The sequence below is a fragment of the Anopheles stephensi genome, chromosome 2, assembly GCF_013141755.1.
Source record: "Anopheles stephensi strain Indian chromosome 2, UCI_ANSTEP_V1.0, whole genome shotgun sequence".
Taxonomy (NCBI): Eukaryota; Metazoa; Arthropoda; class Insecta; order Diptera; family Culicidae; genus Anopheles; species Anopheles stephensi.
The window spans coordinates 70189568-70212300 of NC_050202.1; the positions used below are offsets into that span (position 1 = coordinate 70189568).

General features: G+C 42.7%; 1 protein-coding gene across 2 annotated transcripts in view; it reads left to right on the plus strand.

The window, feature by feature from the left end:
- The first annotated feature begins 5185 nt into the window (after positions 1–5185).
- LOC118504586 (inositol-trisphosphate 3-kinase A-like) overlaps positions 5186–22733 on the plus strand; it is a 29715-nt gene continuing 12167 nt past the window's right edge. The window contains exons 1-2 of one of the 2 annotated variants that reach the window (XM_036039241.1): positions 5186–5311; positions 21544–22151. In XM_036039241.1, coding sequence (XP_035895134.1) covers positions 21888–22151 — 264 coding nt within the window. In that variant the 5' untranslated portion in view covers positions 5186–5311; positions 21544–21887. Of the gene's footprint in view, positions 5344–21543; positions 22152–22733 lie in introns of both variants that reach the window. The other variant, XM_036039240.1, reaches the window with a different exon arrangement.

Genomic DNA, 22733 nt, shown 5'->3' on the forward strand with positions numbered 1-22733 from the left:
GCTGTCGTCTCGTTGGATTCATTTGTTATTGGCAGAAGGAAATCTGCAAGACACAAAACGAAAGTAACGAAAGACACTGGTTAACAATTGTGGGTCGCATCGTGCTTCTTAAGCGTCGAATGCTCTTCTCGACCAGCGTTTGAAATACGGGAAATGGTGGGGGGATTTTTTATTGTTTCATGTTTCCGAAGCTACCTAATCAGTAAATCGACCGTCATTGACGTCATGTCCGAGTGTAAACAGTGCTGACCGTAACAAGATCGGTGTGGGTTGGATCGATCAGTAAGATCTGCCGAGGGTTGGAATATTTGTGTCAATTAAACGCGTCGTTTGGGAAGCGCGTCGCCGACTTTATGAGCTATTATAATAGATGCAGAGAATGGGGAGTAGCCAGAGCTTCACGCGTACAGCAGCGCACATTGTTTGGAAACTATTCAAGTGATGTTGATCCGTTTGTTATAGCTACAGTAGGTTTGAAGCGTAACCGCATGTGCTGATTTTAAAAGCGTTCTATATAAGATGGAACAGGCATGTAAGTATTTCAGTTGAAGTTCTGATATAAGCTCGGACAGTGATTAAACATCTTTTGTCGCCTGTACGGCAGTAATCATTGCCGTGTTTGACCAACCGTCGTTTACACAATGTTGTACAGAGACTTGCCACTTGAGCTGTTCCCAATGCAAAGTGCCTTCCAGAATGCCTTAACAGCTTACCTACACCTAGGCCGTTCGAAGCGTTCGTGAAAGAAATCATGTTGTGTATGTCAAAATATTTGGACATGTGGTCCCGAGTTGCTTACCAAACAAACAGACACAAGTGAACGGAAACGTCCTAGAAGTCTATCAATTAATGTTATGTTTTCTTTTGCTTACTCCTCAACATTCTTTGCCAAGCTCGTGTTTCAGGGATTGTCCAATCAGAAGGCACGGTGGTGGATGCATTACATTGCTAATTGTTGCAATGAAAGTGAGAACATTGAGTTGAGCTTTAGTTTGCGTTGCCCGCTACACGATGGTGATTCGCGAACCAACGATTTACTTCTTGAGACGTACGCCGTGCCTATACCCTGCTACCATCAAACCGGCACGCTCATAAAATCATATCCTCGCGCCCGGCGGTCATTGGAATGACGTCAATGGTTGGGGTACTCTGGACCATGCTGCGCAGCAATCGGAGCTGCACAGCAGTTTCGAATTTGGCCCATCAAGTGGCATTTGATTGGGGCTGTATAACCAGACGCAAGGTAGATGGCCGGCGGGCAGGAGGCCTTATGGCTTTTATCGCACCGTAACAACTTAATGGTCGATGAGCGAGAGCAGTGCAAAAAAAAAACCTACCAGCATCGCCGCTAGTAGTGTAACGGCGTTGACGGGACGGCGCTGTAATGTGGGCACGGCCACTTTAAATAGGCAGTAGAACTTAAAGCTATCAGCCGACGGTATTAACATTGGTGAGCTATGGGTATGTGATGGCATCTGCGTAGAACGGAACGTAGGAGGTTAAAGCATTCCAAAAAGCCGGACACAGTAGCAGTTACTGAGCATGATTAAGCAGTTTGACACATTTGACAGTGTGTGAATAAAGTTACAAATTCTGTTTGGTTTGCCAAAATCGTACAAACTCAAGTCAACACCTGCGGAAACGTTAACCAAACCTAAGCCGTGGAGAATCACTGAGCGGGGTGTATGTTTGCAAACAGGTTGTTATCGCGTTAAAAATAGAGACAGTTGGCATGGTTTTCGTGGAGATTGTCGTATGTGGCAACCGTGGGATACTGACATTGTTTCTCAAGCGATAAAGTCACAGCCACAGTCAACGCATAAGCGCATTTATTGGAGGGGCTAGCACGTATCGAAAAATACTCTCGTAGCCAAGACTGACTGATCTTTGCATGGTTTTCTTTTCATTTCTGCCATGATTTACCACAAACCGTTATCAGTTGATACGGTGCCTGGGTTGTATCACCATTTATGTTGTTATCTGCTCTAGCATTTGTTCGTGTGTATGCTTGTGTTGTAAGATTATGGTATATTAAGCAATGCCAAATATACTTCGGTTTGGGATCGGTAGTAAATAACGATAAATAACAAAGGCAGTAAACGGGATGGTTCATGTGTTCGGAGTAAATTTGTGTATTCATCTTCGGTATATTTACTGGTTTGAAACGGATTGACAAGATCAAACGAGAAGGCATTTTTTATTGTGAATAATGTTTATAATTTTTTTAATATCCCTTAATTACTAATGATTCATTAGACTTAAATTCCGACTTACAAATGTATAAAGCGCAGGCTAGGTATAAAAAAGTAAATTAAATTACGCAATGGATTTCTGTAAATAGAAAAATAAAGTTAGTTAACCTCAAAATAAAACCTAAAACTAAACAGGTTGCCAAAGAGTAAGAAAAGGAAAAGGATTGAGCGAGACGTGTCTTGAGGAGAAAGCAAATTGGCAATGACGCAAAACAAACTAACCGGTGCAGAATTGGCAAAGGATTATAAAATTAGATTGAACTAAACGGAAACTTATTTCATCGCCATGCTATTGAGTGCTGACGTCAATTTGGCGTTTCCTCAGTGATCGTATCTTTCCATTCGTAGAAAAGACTTTTTTTAAAGGGTATTCACACAAATTAAGCTTGTCTTTAGCGCTTAACGATACAGGTTTTGTTTAAATAGTTAATTGGTCAAGGGATTGTTTAAAAAAGAATATCTAAAATGCCAAAATGCGACTGCATACGCAGTTTAGCTTATGAAGCTGATATTGTGCGACGGTTCGGAGAAGAAAATGTTCTTCGTATAATGAGAAGTTTAAGCTGTAGAATGTGTAAAGTATCCAATTAGCTAAAGGCGGTCCTGGTGGTAGAGGCAGCGACAACGGCACCGGTTTTCATGATCTAAGAGGTCCTTAGGCCAAGAAGAGAGAGAGAAAGAAAGAGAGAAAGAGAGAGAAGAATATGTAAATATTGTTTAATAGTGTAGTGCAAGACGGATGTAGATCGTCGGGCAGTTGTACATAGATGATTTGTATAATGTGAGATGAGATATAGAAATTTAAAATCTTTCTTAATTATTTTCTTGCAGAATATTATTAAAACTTGTTTGGGCTAAGAGTGCAATGTTCCATTCGATTTTTACGCGAAAACTGTGTTCTTTTTTTCGTCGGTCCCTGTAAGTTTGAAAAAGCTTTGTATTGCGGCTTGCATACTTTCAGGAGTAAAAAGCTCGGCGCACGCGGTAATGGTTGATTTTATCATCTAAACTCGCTTGAAGTTGAATATTTATCAATAGTTAATAGTCTAAGTTGGAAGATTGCTCTTTCATGACCTTTTATAAAAATAAATGAGAGGTTTTTCCTATATTCACAAATTCACATCTTCATGGATAATGAAGTGTGAACAAATTTTCCATACAGCATAAATGTAATAATTTTATATAAGACCGTTACAAACAACAAATATGAATCATACTATAATAACTTTCACATGAAATAAATAATATGAAAATAATAATTAAACTAAGCTTACGTGGAAAATAATTAAATTTTAAGGAGCAATCAAAAACTCATATTATATAGGAGTCACTTTCGTCCAATAATATAAAGTTCAATTATGATAGCTAATAAAAAGTAAATATTTTCTTTTCTTTTCTTCCTTCAGGTTAGTATGAATGAAACGGGCAGAGCAACAACAAAAAATGCTGGTACATTACAATAGAAGGGGTTCGTGGTTTGAACTACGCCTTTTGTTCGTTGAAGTCTTTTGTTGCCTGACGGAAAGCTGAATCATGAACGATTGGCATGAACCATTTATTCATTTTTGAGACATGTGCGTAACCGTAAGTAAACGAGACTATAGCAATGTATATTGAGGGAGATCGATTCTCCAGCAAACATTACCCACCCTTGACATGCGATGACGACCGTTTCGAAACGTGCAAAGGTTATTAAAAATTGAAAACATAAAAATAAAAAAAAATTGGTTTACTTTCATTTTTTTCAACACGTATCTTTTGATTAAAATTGAAAAAAAATGTGCTAAAAACCCGACTTATGTAAAAAACAGAAACTAAATTTCCCGAAGCAGTTTGACAAAAATCCTCCCGACTGGTAGCCAGCATACGCCTCTGTCCTCGTCTAAATAAACAAATAGGCACAATGATTGACTGTAAAGCGGTCACTGTTCATTTGTTTGGCTCGAAACAGAACCGTGACATGAAAATGATAAATGAATCTTGGTCCAGTTTGGCCGAGGGATATGTGCGATTGGTATTCTCACAAATACTTGAAATTTCTCTTTTTCCTATTGTGTTTATCTTCTCTATCCGATGTCATTCATTTATCGGAAACAAAACCAAGCGGTAGGACGGAATTGAAGCAATAACAAGAGTAGCAGGACAAGCTCATGTTGGTGTATAAGAAACGTACAAAGTTCAGGATCAAAATTTGTTAAATGAAAGCACTTTTTTGCTGGTAAGAAATGGGGTGCGATTGCGGCCCGGTGGTGTTACTGTACGACATGTATATCACAGGTAAAATAATCCAGCGAGACGATTAATCTTTCGCTAATGGAACTTCCATAGCTGACGGTGTACATTAATAAGATTGATTAATCAAATTAGGCCGACCAAATTACACGGTCGTTGTGGTTCCTTTGAGATACTCGGCATGATGATTTTGCACTTTAGGCGTCATTGATGGACCAAACTGGATAATATCTAATTTTTCTACACGATCATATTACATTATATGCCATACTGTGTCCGGTTGTCACATGAGGGTTCGACGTAACTGAGCGATTTTAAGGAAAATAAATTGTACCAGTACACATATTCTACACACATTACGTTGTTTTTTTATGTGCAAATATTGATCATTAACACTAGAGCTGACAACAATGACAATACAATGTTAATCAGATTTCGAGACAAAACACTTCGACCACCGCAAACTTGCCAACAGCATCTTACACATCTCGCACATGGCTCGGAGCATAGAGATACAGACGTTGTATTACAGAGCACGAGAGAAGGAAGAGAGCTTTTGCAATATAGCGAGCGCTCAATATCAATCTACAGGATCCTGTACGTGCGGCATATCTACGAGAGTAGTAGATACGGAGTATAATCATACCGGAGCGTACGAGCTGAGAGCAAACCCTCGTCGCGCACTGATCGTCCGGGATGCTGTGGACAAAGTTGGTGGTTGAATAGTCACGAATTCGTCGGCCGAGCTTCAAGACGTGTTTCGTGGTGCCGTGTCCTCGCGTTACGTTACTGATCGGTTAAACCGTGATCGATTTGGTGTTTCGGTGGTCGGTAATGGAACAACAACTTCTGATATTAGGTCTGTGTGTGTGTGTGTGTGATGATGTATTTTTTTCGATGCTGTCGATGTTAATGGCCTTCTAGAGTGGGCATTACTTGCGTAGAACAAAAGTGACATGATCGTCGTCGTTGTTGTGTGACTGTGACCAAATGAGTTTGTGATGCGTCATATTGTTGTTCAGTAGTGTTTTCTGTCAGTACGCATGAATAAGATTGAAAACAAAGTAGTAGTGACGATCGACCGCCATAATTCTCCGCTCGCCAAATCAACGTTGCTGCCGTGTGCCCTGACGTAACGGTGGACAAATTGAAATAGATTTAGTGATTAGCGGACAACCGTGCATGTGCACCGACCGATCGGCTTTGTGGGGCTTTCTCCAGCTTCAGGCGCAACGCCCGGCAGGTCCTCGATCGCTGATTGTGCTTCGGTGACCGTGCGCCTGGGCATAAGCCGCCAATCCAAGGGTCTGGCCCCCGGGACGCTTGCAATCGTAAGGAGCGACAGATACGCAGATACGCGGGACAAAGATGAGATAGAGAGAGAGAGAGTGTGTGTTGGGGGATAAGAAAAAACCCCTTGCGTGGAACCCGGCAACCCGCCAACCCGTACGCACCCGTTGCGTTTTTTTGTAATGGTTGCCCTCTGCATTCGTTAGCGTCTTTATTTCGAACCTGTCGATCGTGTGCGATCGTAATAATCAATTTACATTTATGAAATATATCAACCAGTTTTTGCCTTTGATTGATTTTGATCCAGGTGTGCGCGTTTCTCTGTGGTGCGCGTTTGTAGTGGTGCTGCATATGGTGGATGTGTTTGGCGTTTGGCGCTTCGCCAAAGTGCCAACGGAGGGCCAAGAATGCAGTACGCAGCGCGATGCCTGGGCGCGAAGTTGAAGTATCGAGCTACGGTGGTGGTGGTCGATGGCCAGCAATTCCTAAAACGGTCGAACGTATCGAATGCTACAAATTGTTGACATGCCAGATGCGATGCATTAGTGGTGCTCAGAAGAGAGAGAAAAACGAGCGCGACGGTGCAGTCTATTTGTACAACACTCCTGCCTTTCACGGTGACGTACGCTTTTTGTTAAACAAATGATTGTGGCTGGTGTTGGCAGTGTCGTGGGAACTGGCACATAATGAAGTGTTTACCACTCACATGTCACAAGCTGATGATATGCTATTCTACTTAAGAACTCACCTTAAGAATCACTTTTGCAAAGAGAAGGGTATACGTACGTGATATTGTTTATAGTTACAAGGCAATACAATTCCATTGTGTATTCAACTTGTTCGTGACAAACGAAAAAATATTGCTTCAATATTTTTTATGTTTATTGACCGTTAAATTTGTTTGAATAGTTCATAACGCTTCATAAATATGTAACGCGTTACAAGCAATGCTGTCCCAAGTAACTGCCTTACAAAAGAGGCAACCCTTTGGTAAAAAAGCCACACAGACATACGATTCAGAAGTCTCGGTTTGGTCGGTATGTTTGGTTTTACATAATGTACTTGTGTTGACAAGCTACGTTATCATAACAAAGATGTAAACAAACAATGGTTTGTTTGCGTCACTTGTGTCTACGAATAATAGAAAACGGTGTTGTAGTTAATGGTACGCTTATGACTAAGGATGAGGATGAATTATGCTTCAGGCTGACTTAAGAACTATTATGTTAGGTAACATACTAGAAGAATCGTTAGGACTGAATATCCGGTTAGGGAGGTTATTGAATTAAGAAAATCATAAATGATAGTTCAAGAGCTTTAGATGTAGAAGATGAAGATGTAGCTACTTTACTTGTTAATATTGGATGTTAAATACTTATTCGTATGTCCTTGCAAATAGTCCCATAACTACCATTTATTGTTTTTTCCCCAAAAATCCAAATTTAATTCCTTATGGTTCTAGTTTTTTTAAACTAGATATTTATCTACTTCCTCAAAGCACTTCGACACGTTTCTTGGTTAACCATCTGTAACCTTTGAAATTTGAACCGAGCCGTTCGCCGAAGGACAAAAGGGCCCCCAAGTATCGTTAAGCATCTGTAACACTGTCGATGTTGATCGTTGCTTGATAATGTAGTGCTAAGAATGGGAGGGGAACGGAAAAACACACAGACAACACGTCTCGAACTCGGCTTCCTACTCCGGAATAATTTTAACCCCCTTTTTCAGCTTTCAATCAATGGTTACATCTGTCTGTTTGAAGTTTGGTTTGTTGGTAGGTAAAGATCGTTTGCATACCGCCGGATCTAACTAGATGTGACGTAGGTTCGTGGTAGACCTGTCGAAACCCCTGCCGGAGCAGCTACGGCTTCAGTCTAGTGTTTGGCACACACAGGTACCACATCGCAGCTCGGCTAGGGTCGCGCTTAGACTCAGCATGATTTTTCGTACCTTACGACACACGTACTCGGGTGATGTTGCACACGATGAAACGCGCCTGTACCTATAGGCGCAGGAACTGTAGCATTCGGGGCGTTGTGCAAGGGGAAGCAACCATTGTTGAGCGCCCCAAAAGTAGTAAAGTGTGGCGTGGAAACAGTGTAATGGCGCGTGATCAGTGCTACTCATAAATCCTGCGCATAACGAACCATGGCGAAGCCGAGGTTCGTCGCCGAAGAGTGGCCGCTGTAGTGGTGGTGTCGTGAGATGTCGATACAACCAAGGGCGTCCTGCGGATCACGACGAATTGGGAGATTGTACGCACGATGTGTATCGTTACACCGTTGCACGGTTTGCCCTGCTTGTGCCCAATTCCTGCGTGCAGCCCAAAAAAAAAAAAAAACGTAAGAGTGGAAGAGACGCAACAACAACTATAAAGAAACAGCTTCCAGACCGTTCACTCACGGCAGCATGATACGGTTTGGCGAATGATGATGATAGGTCACTATGGGAAGACGGTGGAGAATAGGAAGAGGTGCTGATCATTACACCTCTCGAGCCCTTAATGTGGCACGGTTTCTCCCGCCGATCCCGCACATTCGAAGTTTCGGACCGACGCATTTGCTTCAAATCCGAAAGGCGTGAGAGTGAGCATGATTGATTGTGGGCAATTTGAAGTCGGGACGGAATTCGGTGGATGCAAATGAAGGAGCGCGGTGCAAAATGAAGCCTTTGAGAGTCGCTAGTGGTTTGGCGAATTAGTAGAAAATTTGTGTAGTAAGCGGATAGGTACAGCGATTGGTAGAATCGTTAGGAACGACATTTAAAAGTATTGCGCAAAAGACCACAAAAACTATCTTCATGATCACCTTAAAATGTCTTCATATCCGCGTAGTACCCCTTGCTTGCAGTTGCATGAAAGCCGCGGCGTCAAAGGACACCAAAGTGACAGGTAAAAGCCCTGAAACTGTGGTCACCGTTGCCGGCGAGGTTCGCTGACACACTAATTCTCAGGCAAGATAGATGCCAGCGGCAGATCCGACTAATGGATGGACATTGATTTAGGCTTAATTTCTGGAATGCCCATATCGGGACAATCATTGGCCTGGTCGTGGGATTCAGTGCCAATCCCTTACGTGTACGCTCAAGATGGTTGGCAGGAGAGAGAGAGAGAGTGAGCGAGAGACCTCCGATGACTAGCTGACGACCAAGGGATAGTGACGGCGTAGATGTTCGCCTTCAATGGGACGGTCTATAATTTGGCGAATAATTGCTCACACCTTTAAGGTAAAATACACTCCCTCCCTGATAAACACTCCCCAGCCGTGTCTCGCTAGTAGTCATCAGATTGGTGCTGTCCCCTTACGTTACGGAGACAGCTCTGAAAAGAAGTTGAAATGGATTTTTGGCACTTTTGACGGTATCAATTAAATCCGTCAACCATTCCGGCCCATCAACTGCCACCAAGCGAAGGGCGATGGTTTACTATCCTAGCGCCTCGCGCGATGCTTACGTTTGTCACGTGCGCTAAACGATAAATTGGCGATAAAACAACGGCACACACCGGTCCGTGAGGTGTGCTTTTATTTATACGCTACGTTTAAAGCTTCTCGGCCGGCGAGTCACTAATTACCATTTTGGTCACCATCGTGAACGGCGAGAGGGCCAGCTCCACGGGCCAGGTCTTCGGTTGTGTTCGTACTTCCCGGTTTTGTTCTTCTTTTTGTTGTTGTTGTTTGGTCTGTTTCTAGTCCAAAACGGACCAAATGTCGCCAACATTGCTGCAGCTGAGTCCTTTTCGCACCAATTTTGGGCCCAACGCAATAAGCAAGGCCTCGCGTGGCTTCACCTCAACTGCTTGAGCTGCGCCACGGTTGTTTTGTGCACTTATTTCATCCTAATTTGGTCATCGTGATGAGGTAGATATTGGGGTTGCGCTGTGGTTGTTGTTTTCGGAAGGCTCAAGAATTGGGCAGCCAGTTTTTTGTAGCTGATTTGAACCCATTAGAATTGTGGAGCCAGTGAACGTTGGGTTGGTTTTTGTATGTTTGCAACTCTGATACTGGTTGCCACTCCACGCCGAATGGTTGCTTTTATTGGTCAATTAGGAAGTTTACCAAATTTATGAGCAAAGCAACACTCGTAAAATATGTACGGATCGCTTCCCAATCGGTCTGCTCACAAAACCAGCCAGGAAAAACAAATAAAAAAAACACAATTTCAACTGCGAACCGCGAGTCAGTTTAACGGCAAGAATTCATCCATCTTCGTAAAAACAGCTGCAATTGCAGTTAAGCAAAACTGTGCGCGATACTATCTCTCCGTCTCGGGCTGGCGTTCGTCCGTAGGCCTCACCAGCCATCAGAAAACTACCAAATTGAGCGCAAAATGTCTGTATTGTGCTTGTTTTTTTGTTTTTCGGCTTCGGTTTGCCGAGTGCTCCGCCGGTCCGTCGATTTACATTTAATGCCGTACATTACTTCGGTACTCGTGCCGATACAGTTTTCTGTGTGGTTTCGAACCAGTAAGTTTTTTGGGTGGAGTTGGTTGCATTTTGTCCCCCTTAAAAGATACATCAGTGAGCGCCGTACTCGATGAAACGGAACAAAATATGGCAACTCATTTGATGAATGTATTCCAATGTGCGTAGGCCCCAAAAAAACAACCCGCTGCGCTGTTTGGAAGACTTTATGTGACCGTATTTTAGTTGCTGCTGCTGCTGCTGAATGGAAGAGCTGCTCCTTCAGTGCCGAGATTTTACCCTACGAAAAACCAATCGATCAACGTTAAATGGACCGTTTGGTGTTTTATTTTCACCCGCTTGCAATCGATCGAACGGCTGGCCGCAACTGTAACAGTTTTATCGGGCCTGATAAACGATCGGAAATTAATTCATTTACGAGCCCATCATTTGGGCGGAATGTTTATTGATTTATATGCGATCAATTCACACCGAAATGGCAAAACAAATCCAATATCTCCTTCGCACCGAGCACGATCAATAAACGACAATGAACGGTTTGTTTCGGGGAGGGGGTTGGCAGTTTTGTTTTTTTTTCGCTTGTGTTTTATTTATTTTTTGCTGGCGATCGGCGTATTCAATTAAGCCGTTTGAGCGATAGTTTGGATGTTGCCGATGTATTTTATGGTATTTACATGCAAAGTGATCCATCGCCACAGGGTAGGGCCGCACCAGGAATGGGCTTTTGTGCAGGAATAAGTATCATAAATAAGGGTTATTACATCGTTGTCAGTGTGTACAATGCATTATTATTATTATAATGGTGGAAATTACGCACCGCTACATACATTGTACAGTGGAGCGATGCGAGGGAACTGACAACATTATTATGATTGTCGTTTTGTTACTACAACCCGATACTGTACGGTTGCCATACTGAGGTAGACAGGAAGGTCAGAACATATAGTTTTGATATCTTTATACTATATGGTTTGTTTGAATAATTCCCGATACTAAAATAATCTGTCGAACAAATTGCGACCGGTGTACGGATGTGGCGGGCTGTCGAGAGTCGAGTCTTTTGAAAGTCTCTCAAACCCCCCAAGTAGCTGTCAGCATTGATTCGTTCCAGCATTGCATCCAGGAATAGTGCAAGGCTTGCGTGTGCGGTGCATCGGTTTGATCGGTCAGTACGGTACTGTACGGGAATCTGCCCAACTGCAGCCGAAACCCGGGCTATCGTGTTCGACCATGTACCCCGATCGATGGACAGCGTTGATTAATGGGTTTTTGATGAATTTGACATTTTGCAGCTGTCAACAGTGATTTTCTCTGCGGTTTGCAACCGATCGGCTTGACGGCTCCATTCACTTTCTGTGCCGTGCCCGCTGCGGTTGTTGATGTCTGAAGTTCCGAGTTTGCGAGTAGGTCACGACAGGACGTCAGCTACAGTCGATTCCCCAGGCTTATAACAATATTCCGAACCGGGCATGTTTACTGTTGGCTCACCATAAGTGGGCCAAAGGGACGTGATCCTGTTTTTTGTACCGATTCCGGTTGGTTATGTTTTTAGTATCGCCACCGTCTCCGAGCCTGCATTACGGTTCCTTTAAGAGTCTGCCGTATAATAATGAACATACGCACCGTAGCCACAGTATCCACGGGAAAAAAAGTGCACAAAAATTTTAGTGCATACGTCCGGGAAAGTGGGCACCGAGTTGCGTGTACTGTGTTGGTGAGGGTTGGACCATGATTGATGGGTCGACTTAATTTTGATGCGTTCTTAGCCGGCGCAAAATCATTCCGAGAATCGGCTGCACGGGTTTGTAATTTATTAGCGAATATTTTTTCTTTGGGTGCAAAATTATTCTGGAAGCCGCAAAACGACACTCACTCACGAACAAGCCGTGCAAACGGCGGGTGATAATTCTTCGCGACCATGTTATGCGGTGAGCATGAGCTCTTCTTTATTTTATGACCACCGATCCATATTTGGCCCTTCATCCTTCAGGTATCGATCGTTCCGATGTGCCGATCACATTTCGCCGGAATGCATAATGAAGGCCGTAAATTATGATGGGAATGCACAAAATGTTCATAATTTTGATATATATTCGAACGTCATGGTTATGTGTTGCTGGAACATGATTCCTGTGCGCTTGGCATGGTCAATGGGTTCGCTGTTGTTGGGTTTGTTATTATGCAGTTTTTAGGAATAAATTTGTCATAAAATTGAGAACTGATGTTCGTGTTATGCGTTGTTTTATGCCTAAAGTATACGGTGACCCTGTTATGCTATGGTAGTGTGCTGTGTGTTTATTTGCGTAAGTTGAAGTACACTGCAATAATCAAGTCATTCAGTTCCAGTAGCCCCCCAAAAAGTCTGACAAGATTTAGTCTTTATAGACTCTAAAGTGCTGAAGGCTACAGGTTTTGTTTCGAACGCAAACGAAAATGATTCAATTAAACTCTTTTTAAAACACCATAAGCACATTAAAAGCTTCATTTTCAAGACAATAAATCTCAAAAAAGCATCATATGTTATGCAGTACTTTGCCACTATCTGCGAATCTGTATCGACTATTTACGTGAAAAATAAAACCAAAGCGTGGTATCGGCGAGGCATTGGCAAGCATTTTAAGCATGCTAAAAAAACAAACTTGCCCGGAAAGGACATCAGCCAGTGAACGAACTACATGAAATGGATTACATCTGATAGTGATTTTGTCATAAGTGAGCGTAATTTTTGGTACACGGTACAGATTCTACGATTGCCGTCGTCCCAGCCGTACAGACCAGCTCGTGTAACCTTCGGAGCCCTTTTGCCTACCCCGTTTCGTTGGGCCAGTGCAGTGTACGGACGGCGGAAGGCTAGCCATGTCCTTGGACCCTTTTCGGATGCAGCATCGAAGTGGTTCAGCGCTTTCAGCGAAGCGCGACGGGAGCGTGATCTTCAACACTCAGTTGCAGTGGGCTTGCACTTTTGGGGAGCAACTTTCTCGACGACGATCGTCGCGTGAGCGCGAGGTCGTAAATTACATCAGTCAATTAAGTTTAAATAAACGAGTTAATTTAAAATACGACCGACCGGTCGAACCGCGTGATCCGCGTACGATCGGATCGAAGCCCTGCCGCCGGGGTGCATCCCGTGCTGTGAGTTCGAACAAATTGGGGGCAAATCGTTGTTTGCAATGCGAATGTTTATTGCATTTGTTCGGCTCGGTGCAGTCGTGAGCTTGTTGTCGCAGCTGCGTGCTGATGGGCGGTATCCGGATATTTCGGATTTTTGTACGAACGGATGAGCGTACATGGGTGATTGTGTTGAATTATATTGCCAATTAGTGATGGATACGTCACGCCTACTGTCCTTATTGCTGTCTGGATGCCTGCGCTGTGACAATATATCTTCGAAGACTAGTTAACAGCGTGTTGAGGACACATTTGTGGTTCTGCTATCAGGTTTTGTGGAAATCTGGTGGTGGGCAGAATTCTATAGCTCTGTGCATTGAACTGAAGCAATAAAGAGGTAAAGATGGTAAAGTGACGATACTCTAGAACCCTACGATACTTAAGTTATCGATCCAACACCACGCACCAGGAAGACGGTCGGTCGGTGAACGGTGATGACTTGAAGGGTATTTATCTTCTTTGCGATAGCCCGGTGTCGGTGAAGCAACTTGTTGCTCAATCACAGCCTCACACCGTAATCGATTAGGTGATGAATTATTCAGCGTAGTTATAATGAAGTGCAGCTGTTTGCAGCAATATCCACCGGCCGGTCCGTGATCGCACCACGCATAGCATTAAGCACGACAGACAGATACACTTACCCCAATGCTCCACGACGTACGATGAAAATGTCATCGGCTGGTACTGTGGCTAGAGTAGATAAGGGCTTCTACTACCACGAAATGACTGAATCTCAACCAACCATTCCAATCTCATTCCCAGCCCAGCACTGGTAATCGGATGGATGAATCAGCTGTTAAGTGATAAATTAATTCAAAGACTTCAGCAAACGACCAAAATGGTGCTGCGGAATTGGTGCCTGCACGGTTACGGGGGATTGGCGCAGCGATCGATTATGCTGTCACCCATGCTGTTGCCCGCAAAGAAAAGAGATTGACGCCACACCTCTGAGGAATCCGAGGTGCTCCATAACCGGGATGAAGCTCTCCTTCGAAACGCATATTGTAGACGGATACGCTTTGCAAGCCCTGCGTTCAGGCCTGAAGTCTCATGTTATTAATTTTGCGCGCGCACTGTCTCCCATGCTTGGCTCGTACGTTCATTCCACCCCCGGCTTTTGGTTCGTCGATCGCGCACAGAGCGACGAGTTCGTTACCCAACGCCTCAACCCTCTCGATCAGTCTGTGTCACGAATCCGGCAAGCATCTGGATGAAAGTGGGCATTGGCAATGGCATTTTTCTCTTGCCCTCTCTGCATGTATCGCAAAGAATGGTTTGAACAGTGCGGACCGTTGGCTTGTTTTCCTTTCGACCATTGCGAGAAATCCATTCAAAGGCAGCTGAAGCCGATCGATTCAAATGGTAATCCTTACGGGGAACAAATAGTCCGTTGAAATGGAAGCAAGACTGCTTGGAAGGAGGAAAGATAAAGCACCGCGTGGCGGTGCAATACGCATTGCGGAAAGGGAAACCTTGCAAAAGAATGCCATCGTCCATCCCATTGGCGGCAAATTGGCAAGGGGGTTAGTATGGCGTGTGAAACAACGATTGATGATGAACCCAGCGATGAAATCGGTGGTGTGTTCAATTTCGGCAGTCAATGATCCTTTGGAAGCTTCATTTCTGCGTTGGGACTTTACAGGTTTGTTGTTGGATGAAAAATTGTTTTTATTGTGTGTGAGTGTGTGTGTGTGTGTATGTGCTGAAAGTTTCGTACCAAAGGTTAACATATTGTTGAGCATGGGTTTGGGTGTAGTGGGTTCGTTTGTTTTTCCTACCTGCAAGAGGACAGTAACAATTGGAAGCATAATTTTGAAAGGTTTTGATAAATACCTGCTAGAAAGGATGGTTCTTGTTGTGGTTCTCTTTTCAACAACTGAAGAGAAATCAGAGTTATGGTTCTTTATGATATCGAAAGAGTATAATAAACCATACGCAACATAGATCTTCAGACTGTAAAAGATATGTGATGCCTCTACCGACATGACGCCCAGAACCTGCTTCACAGTAACACCCCCTGTTAATGGATTTAGTGAGTCACTGACAACATCTTTATAAATTAATTCATTTATGGGATGGGCAATGCGAATTAAACAGTGGTTATGGATCATTTGCTGGACCTCGGGCATACTGCGCCAGTGACACCTCTTCATTACACCTTGATTACTAACGTGCCTCCAGAAGGGGCAGAGCCCAGCACTGAACAAGCCATGCACGGAGACTAATTATAAATAATTATTATCATTTGCCTGATAATAAAACACCGATGGTAGTGAGAGATATCGCAAACCTATCATCTTTCTAGGATTTATGAATATTGTATGATTAATCAGTGGCTTTCGCGTTTGCAGCGATGTTTCCTCGTGGCTCTTTTCCGTCCAACTGTAGCGTCGCGAAGAGTGTAAGATATAGGCGAGGTTTGAAAGTTAAACCTTGTTAGCGAATGATCATAGATTGTGCTATCGCGATAAGATAACATGACAACATGACAAGCCTTGTTGCATCGTCACACATCCTTCGAAGGCAAGGGCTCTGTTAGCGATGACTCCCGGTGTATACGGAGCAGCAGCAGGTGCAGCGAAAGGGGATTAATTTATAGAGCAATACAATAAATGTATGCTTGCGGTGTAGTTTCTTAAGGTAATAATTTACTACGTCCCTCTGTGGTCTTTTTATTGGCGTTAAGCTTAGCCTGGTGTCAGTAGTCTATCTTGGTAAATGTATGCTGTGAGTCATAGATGTGTCGAATATATGTTAGCCACAATAACTTCCTGTGATACGCATTTGTGCCTTCCCTAACGCTACAAGGGAAATACATTTGTGCTTCATGTTGAGGTTAACTTCACGAACGAAACACAGATCCCAATGATCGGTTTCTCGTCGAGCAGAGAGGGACAATCAAAGTACATAGCAATGTTTGATAGGAAATCAGTTGTTTACATCACAGAAAGGCTTGCTGCAGGAGAGTGTGTAAACATGGGGATTATGACTAGCATCTGGCTTGTAGCATGAAAATGGACACTGGTTTATATCGTGGCAGTAAACTCTAACAGCAGATGATGAACATGTTACAGATACTGGTGTAAATATGTTCTCCAAAGCTAGTTTGGACAGTTTATCGGCATTTTTACACGATAATTAAGACGATCGTACGTAAATCATTTTACTTATCGTGTATGCACATGTTTGAGAGGCTTTTTTATGATCGTACAACATTGTATTACATACCAGTGGCAGTGTACATACCAGAAATACTAGCTTTCAATTATTTTGAAGTGCATAGTTGCATCAAGTCTATGAAAGAGTTATCTCCCACCTGTCACCTAGTGACTTACTAGGCTTATTTAAATCACGTAGATGAATTGCCCGTCCTTACTAAGGGACCAAGTTCCCTTGTATCGTTTGTAAATAACGAAAGTTTTAGTGAGCACCCGTTATCATATTCCAGGACGCATGTCCTCAAAGGCTCTCCTAGATTGTGTTCTCTCACCAACAATATGTGAACTACTTCTTGGTCAATATGTTAATCATAAAACATCAAACATTAGTGGCGGCTAGCTTAAGCCTTCATTGCATTGATCCTTTGTCTGTTTGTTCAGGGTTGACGTTGAAATCGGCTTTGTGAGTCTATCCGTAAAATCAAGGCGATGTAGGGAACCTGAATGCCGTGGTTCGCATAATACTCCTTACTCGTTTTGTTAAGGTTTTCGGTGAGATTAGTAACGTTTCAATATCGTGATATTTTCTGGTAGTACAAATCCCGAGATATCGTGATGCTTGTCGAATATCTGCAGAGTCTGTTGGTATTCCTCCTGTAAAACTAGATTGATAGCTTTCCATCGATATACGTTACGAGGAACGTTAATCTATTTTGTAAACTGGGAGTGTTCCAAGACTCATCACCCAATTCCTTGATGCCGCCAATAGTCCCTGGTTCTACTTTGCATAGCTGTTTGACCAGGCTGTTGTTTATTGGTCTATGGTTTTTTGTTTAATTTGTTATAAGTTTTGAGATTATTGGAAGCAGCGAGAACCAAACTAAAAGCTCTTCCACGATGTGTGAAATGATACTTAAATTAAGCCATACGACTCGTGCTATCGCATTATATCAAGTAGCACTTGTACCAGCTTAAAACAAGCTATAAAGTATGTAATTTTATCGTTTCATTTTTGGTTTAACACTTTAAGGTATCTTGTTTGCTATCTGTTCCTTCGAAACGGTAAATGGTTTTCTTGAACCACCAATCTCGAACTCTCACATTACAGTGTCCACCTTTGTGCGGCGCTTGTTTTTTTATTTTATTTAACAATACCATCTTCACTGCAGAAACGTCCCAGTCTTAACGGTAGCGCTTAACACGCAACCGGGTGGTGTTTGAGTGTTTGTTTATCGTGCACCGATTGTTGGCCTGGCCTGGCGCAGTAATGCAAACGGGATTTGTGGACCCGGTCTCAGCTACCGTTACGCACAGATCCTTCCTTCGTTAATCATTAATTAAAAATGTATCGCCTGGACGTCGATTGTATGACGGGGTGGTTCAAAGGCTTCGGAAGCAGAAGCACAGGCACTCTTTGGACAGCTTTTTCTTTTAGTAATGATCAGCCTGAGACGGCAGGTCGGCGCAGACGTCTTGGCGGTGTGCTTTCTATCATCATATCCGGCTGGAATCATTATTTGGAAGCAGCCGGACCGTCGCACACAGTTGTCGCCACAAACGGACGAAAAGATTAGCGCATCGGTAGCCTCCGGTGTAGCCGTCAATACGATGACAGTCGGCAAACATGCGACGCGGTAAAGAAGTCGATCAATTTATGCAAATATGACAAGCCGCTTCCAGGCGCGAGCAGCGAAAAGCTCTTAAGTGTCGCACGGACGAGATTGCGCACCCGGACCGTCCAACGGAAGCGGTCATTTTGTTTGCGATAATTTTTCACACCATCTGTCACGGTTGCGAACGCTGATCACTGACACTTGTCACCGTTTTCTCCCCGGGCCTCCGGGAGCTGGGTCTTTGTGTGTTTCGCGCTCACCTGATGCGTCACTGATGTCAAAAGCGGATAGATTTACGATCTCACACTTCTAGCTGGTCCAGGGGGGGAGGGGGGGGGGGGTAGAGAGAGTAAGGGATCGGTCTTCAGACTGGGCCAGGGAGTATGGGCCGGTTCAGTTACGATCCTGGAAGAAGCTTTCTTGACCGGGCGCTCGCATCGACCGATTCGTATCTGGTTCATAAAACGTTTTTGCTAATTTTCTGTCATGTTGTCAATCGAATGAAAAGGATCCGACTGTCTGTCGATGGAACGTTGTGATCATGTTGATCCGACGATCCGCCGTCGTCATCGGTTGCTACCAGTTTTTATTTGACTTTGCAATCGTAGCCTGATCGAAGCCATTAATCTAATGGACGGAAGCGATTGATAACTCGCTCAGGTTAGCAAGACGTCATACTTAAGTTTGTGTATTCATACTTAAATTGTGGAAGCTTTTATTTTATGTTTCTATTTCTCAAATCTTAAAAATATCTATAAAATTGTGCTGTATAAATCGTTACTATTAACAACGTAACAGTTAACATTAAGAGAATGCCCGTTATAAAAAAAACCATTTTTGCTTCGGATTAATCAACACACCGTTAGTGGTCCGGCGCCAAAACGCTAGCCGCCACTAATGTTTGATGTTTTATGATTAAAACCATCCACCGTGTTCATCCTGCTACATTAGCAATCGAAGCTGTTGAACCTTGCACCTGGTATACTATTATATCCAAAAAATCTGCCTCGGGCCAAATTATTTTGCTTTTAATATGTTTGCGCATGCTAATACACCTTTAGCATGGGAGAGAGAGAGCAAGTAAACAAAAAAAAATTTTGCCCAGATATTGCTGTCGCCTCTGGCATCTGGTGCTGAATAATGGAGTAGGCTGATTGTTCATTAAAAGGCTCCGTTTTTAGAGCCAAACAACAACAAAAAATGAAAACATTTTGACACTTTGACTTTCGTGTAATTTGCATTTCGGTTGAGAGTTCAAGGATTGCGCTGTGATACGCTGACGAACATGTTTTTGATATTGCTTGTTAACGAAAAAAAGGGTACACCTATGTTCGTACATATACCAAAATATGATCAGGTAAAGGAATCTGTTTTATACAACTAAACGGGAAACATTTTAAGGTAATCAATTTAGCAAGCACTAAAAAGCAATTCCTTTTTTCACCATTTATTGAACAAGTTTTAGAGCATAATTGGTGCCTTAAAAAAAGGCAGAAAAAGCACAGTTGGAATTCCACTGAAATTACCTTATTTTACAAATGCACCTCAAAACGATCACAACGGGATTACGACCAAACACTCATGTCCGTTGTTCGTTATTTCGTGCTAGTGACAGTGTTGGTAGGAGACAACAAGCAATTGTAATAAAAATAAACACATTGGCTCCAATTTAGCACGTTTTGCTTTACGCCTCCTTGAACTACAGTTTGGTTGACGTATAAACACACACACACGATTGCTGTTTGTTTATTTCCGCATCGCTGTCGTAAAAAGTGCAACAGCACGGAAAATCGACTGAGTGCAGTTTCTCCGTTGGGAGATGAAAGAGAGTTTATTTTAATCGATTATCGTTCAACTTTGAAGCAGTACCGGAATCAAAATTTCTTCTTTCTTGCTTTGTGTATGTATGGAAATACTTGATTGAATGTGTGTGATATTTTCACTTTATATTCACAATCAACATTATGGGCCTTATGCACTGTTCGGGTTTCAACTGTTTATTGTAACGTAAAGGAGTTCTTTACTTAAAGGTTCATTCGTGAATTAATGTTTATGTCAATAGTTGAGTTCATGCAATATAAGCCAAGTATACATTGTCCTAGTAGTTTTCTCTCTTAAATGAGTTCCTTTTTCTATTCATAAGGGGCCGCCTGGTTGTATATGCTGAGATCCTTGTGGTGGTGAATATGAAATTCTAAATATATTTTAATAATTGTGCATTTGAATTCCCAAATTAAATGCTACATTCAAAGACAAGGTTGCTTTTACATTTTGAACAAGAACTAGAGTTGCTATCTAGTTTCTAGTAATGGCTACCTAGTAATGGGACAATCAGGCGGCTGAGGCGATAATCAGCCGGCAGTACAGGAGATCAAATCCCATTCAGACCACCTCCCTGAAGGTAGGACTGACTATCTTCTTCTTCGGTAGCGCTACTACCTCGAAAGGTCCCGGCCTGCCATTTCTGACTTTTTGTGACTTGATTTTACCCGTGGCAAGATAGTCAGCCCTTCTGAGGACTGACTATCTACCTTTGGATACATAAAAGTCACATGAGAAATAGCAGTCCGACCTTTCGGGGTAGGAAGTGCCAAGGAAGATGATTAAGAAGAAGTAAAGTCTGCCTAAGATTTCTGAGGTTGTAATGCTTAAGAAACAGAAGATGGAGCTTTTTAACTTCGTACTACTCGTGTTTTGTATTATTTTAAGTTGTTTAAAAAATATAAACTAAAACCGTGATAAATACTGAAACCATATCCACAATTTATCTGTTATTAACATAAGCCACACCTGATGAGCGACTGGTCATCTCAACGTGCTAAAAAAAACCAGGACATCGCGATTACAAATCGTGTTTTATTTAATGATATTGCTGACAAGCAAACGTTTCACCGATGCGCAACGATGCCGTGTCATTCGTAACGATGACAACGAAATTGTGAATAAAAATGCAAAACGAAAGGCAACCGCAGAGCAATAATGAAACGTAACGTACGATATGAACTCATCTCGAGTCTCGCAACAGCAACTGCAGTAAGGGATAAATGTGACAAAGTATCGTAGTGCGCCGCATCCGTTTTGGGTTATCTGTAATGTCTCAAGAAGTTATTTGCAATCTCCGCCATCAAAAGTGAACCGCCCACCGTGCCCGATGTGCGCGGTTGGTAATACGAAGCTGCCAGTCATTCGCCATTCGTCCGATAATATATTCGCGAAGCCACATTGTGACCGGTGGTTGCAGTTGCCGTTATTTCTCAATTCGTCAGCCATTTCGCGAGTGCGGATTGTGCATCTTGGCGTTAATCAGATGGGCCGCCACCCATTCGTGATGGTGGAGCGTGTTTATATAGCAAGAGACACCGATTACCATCCGCGCTAATTCCCGCAAGTTCCAATCTTTTTCTCTCTAGGATACGTGCAATTAGGTGTGTGTGATCGTCGATTAACCCCGGTGCAGTGCGGTGCGCAGTGCTTGGTGGGACGCTAATTACACAACGATAGTTAACGATTACAATTTTATTAATTGCTTGTGTGATGTGTGTTTCGTGGAGGTTCTTTTTAACGTGCACGCACTGGCAGTTCACTTCCGGCGCGTCGTAACCCCTCACGTTCGGCTGGAGAAAGAAATCCAGCGCAAGAGGTTTGCTCTCCGTGTGTGTCTGTAAGAAGAAATATCAAAATACTCGAGTGCAGCGAGTGTGTATGGTTGAAAGTGTTGTGAGTTAAGATAAAGTGCAGATTTCTTGTACGCAAAATGTCACTGTTCTCATCGAGTAATAGTCGGCCACGGTCGCTGATGGAGGCGCTGCTCGCGAAGAAGATTGAAGCGGCCTCACAACAGACCGGTCCGGGTGGATCGCGATTGATACGAACCGATTCGATGGATTCGAGCAGCAGCATCGGTTCGCTGGGTTCGCAGATTTTGGGCGATGATGTGTGCCGGTGCGATGATTGTTTGCTCGGCATCGTTGATCTGTACACGATCGGGCCAAAGGAAACAGCGAGTGGTATTAAAAAGGTAGGCCAAATACATTGTTATCTGTTAAATTAAGTTGTTTGCTAGAAGCGTGGGTTTTTTTGATGATTGTTTGATTAAAAGGATGGAAATAATACTTTTTTGGCGAATGTCGTTTGAATATTTTTTAAGTTTTGCTTTTTATTAATTTTTTTTTAAAGCGGAACACATTGCTTCAGTTAAAATTTCATGAATATGTTTAAACCATATCAATAAATAGATAAATTGATGATCTGTAAGACAGTAGTTTGTAATGACATATTTTTTGTTAATAAAAAATTTTCAATTTAACCTTTAAAACATCTGAGAGCCTTTTAAATAAGCATAAGGCAGTGTCAAAATATATCTCATATCTACAATCTAGCTAAATTTATGACTGTGGTGACAGGAATTTGGAAAGGTTGGAATATTAATTAGAGAATGTAATTTGATACACAACTATGCATTGGCATCAATGAGTTCTACTATTTTACTATCTAGCTTTTGATAATTGGAAGGTTGATGTACAGGTTGCTAAACGATTTTTGTTATAAACGAATTGTGATAGCTGTGCAACATAATAATAAAGTTTTTAGAATTGATTGG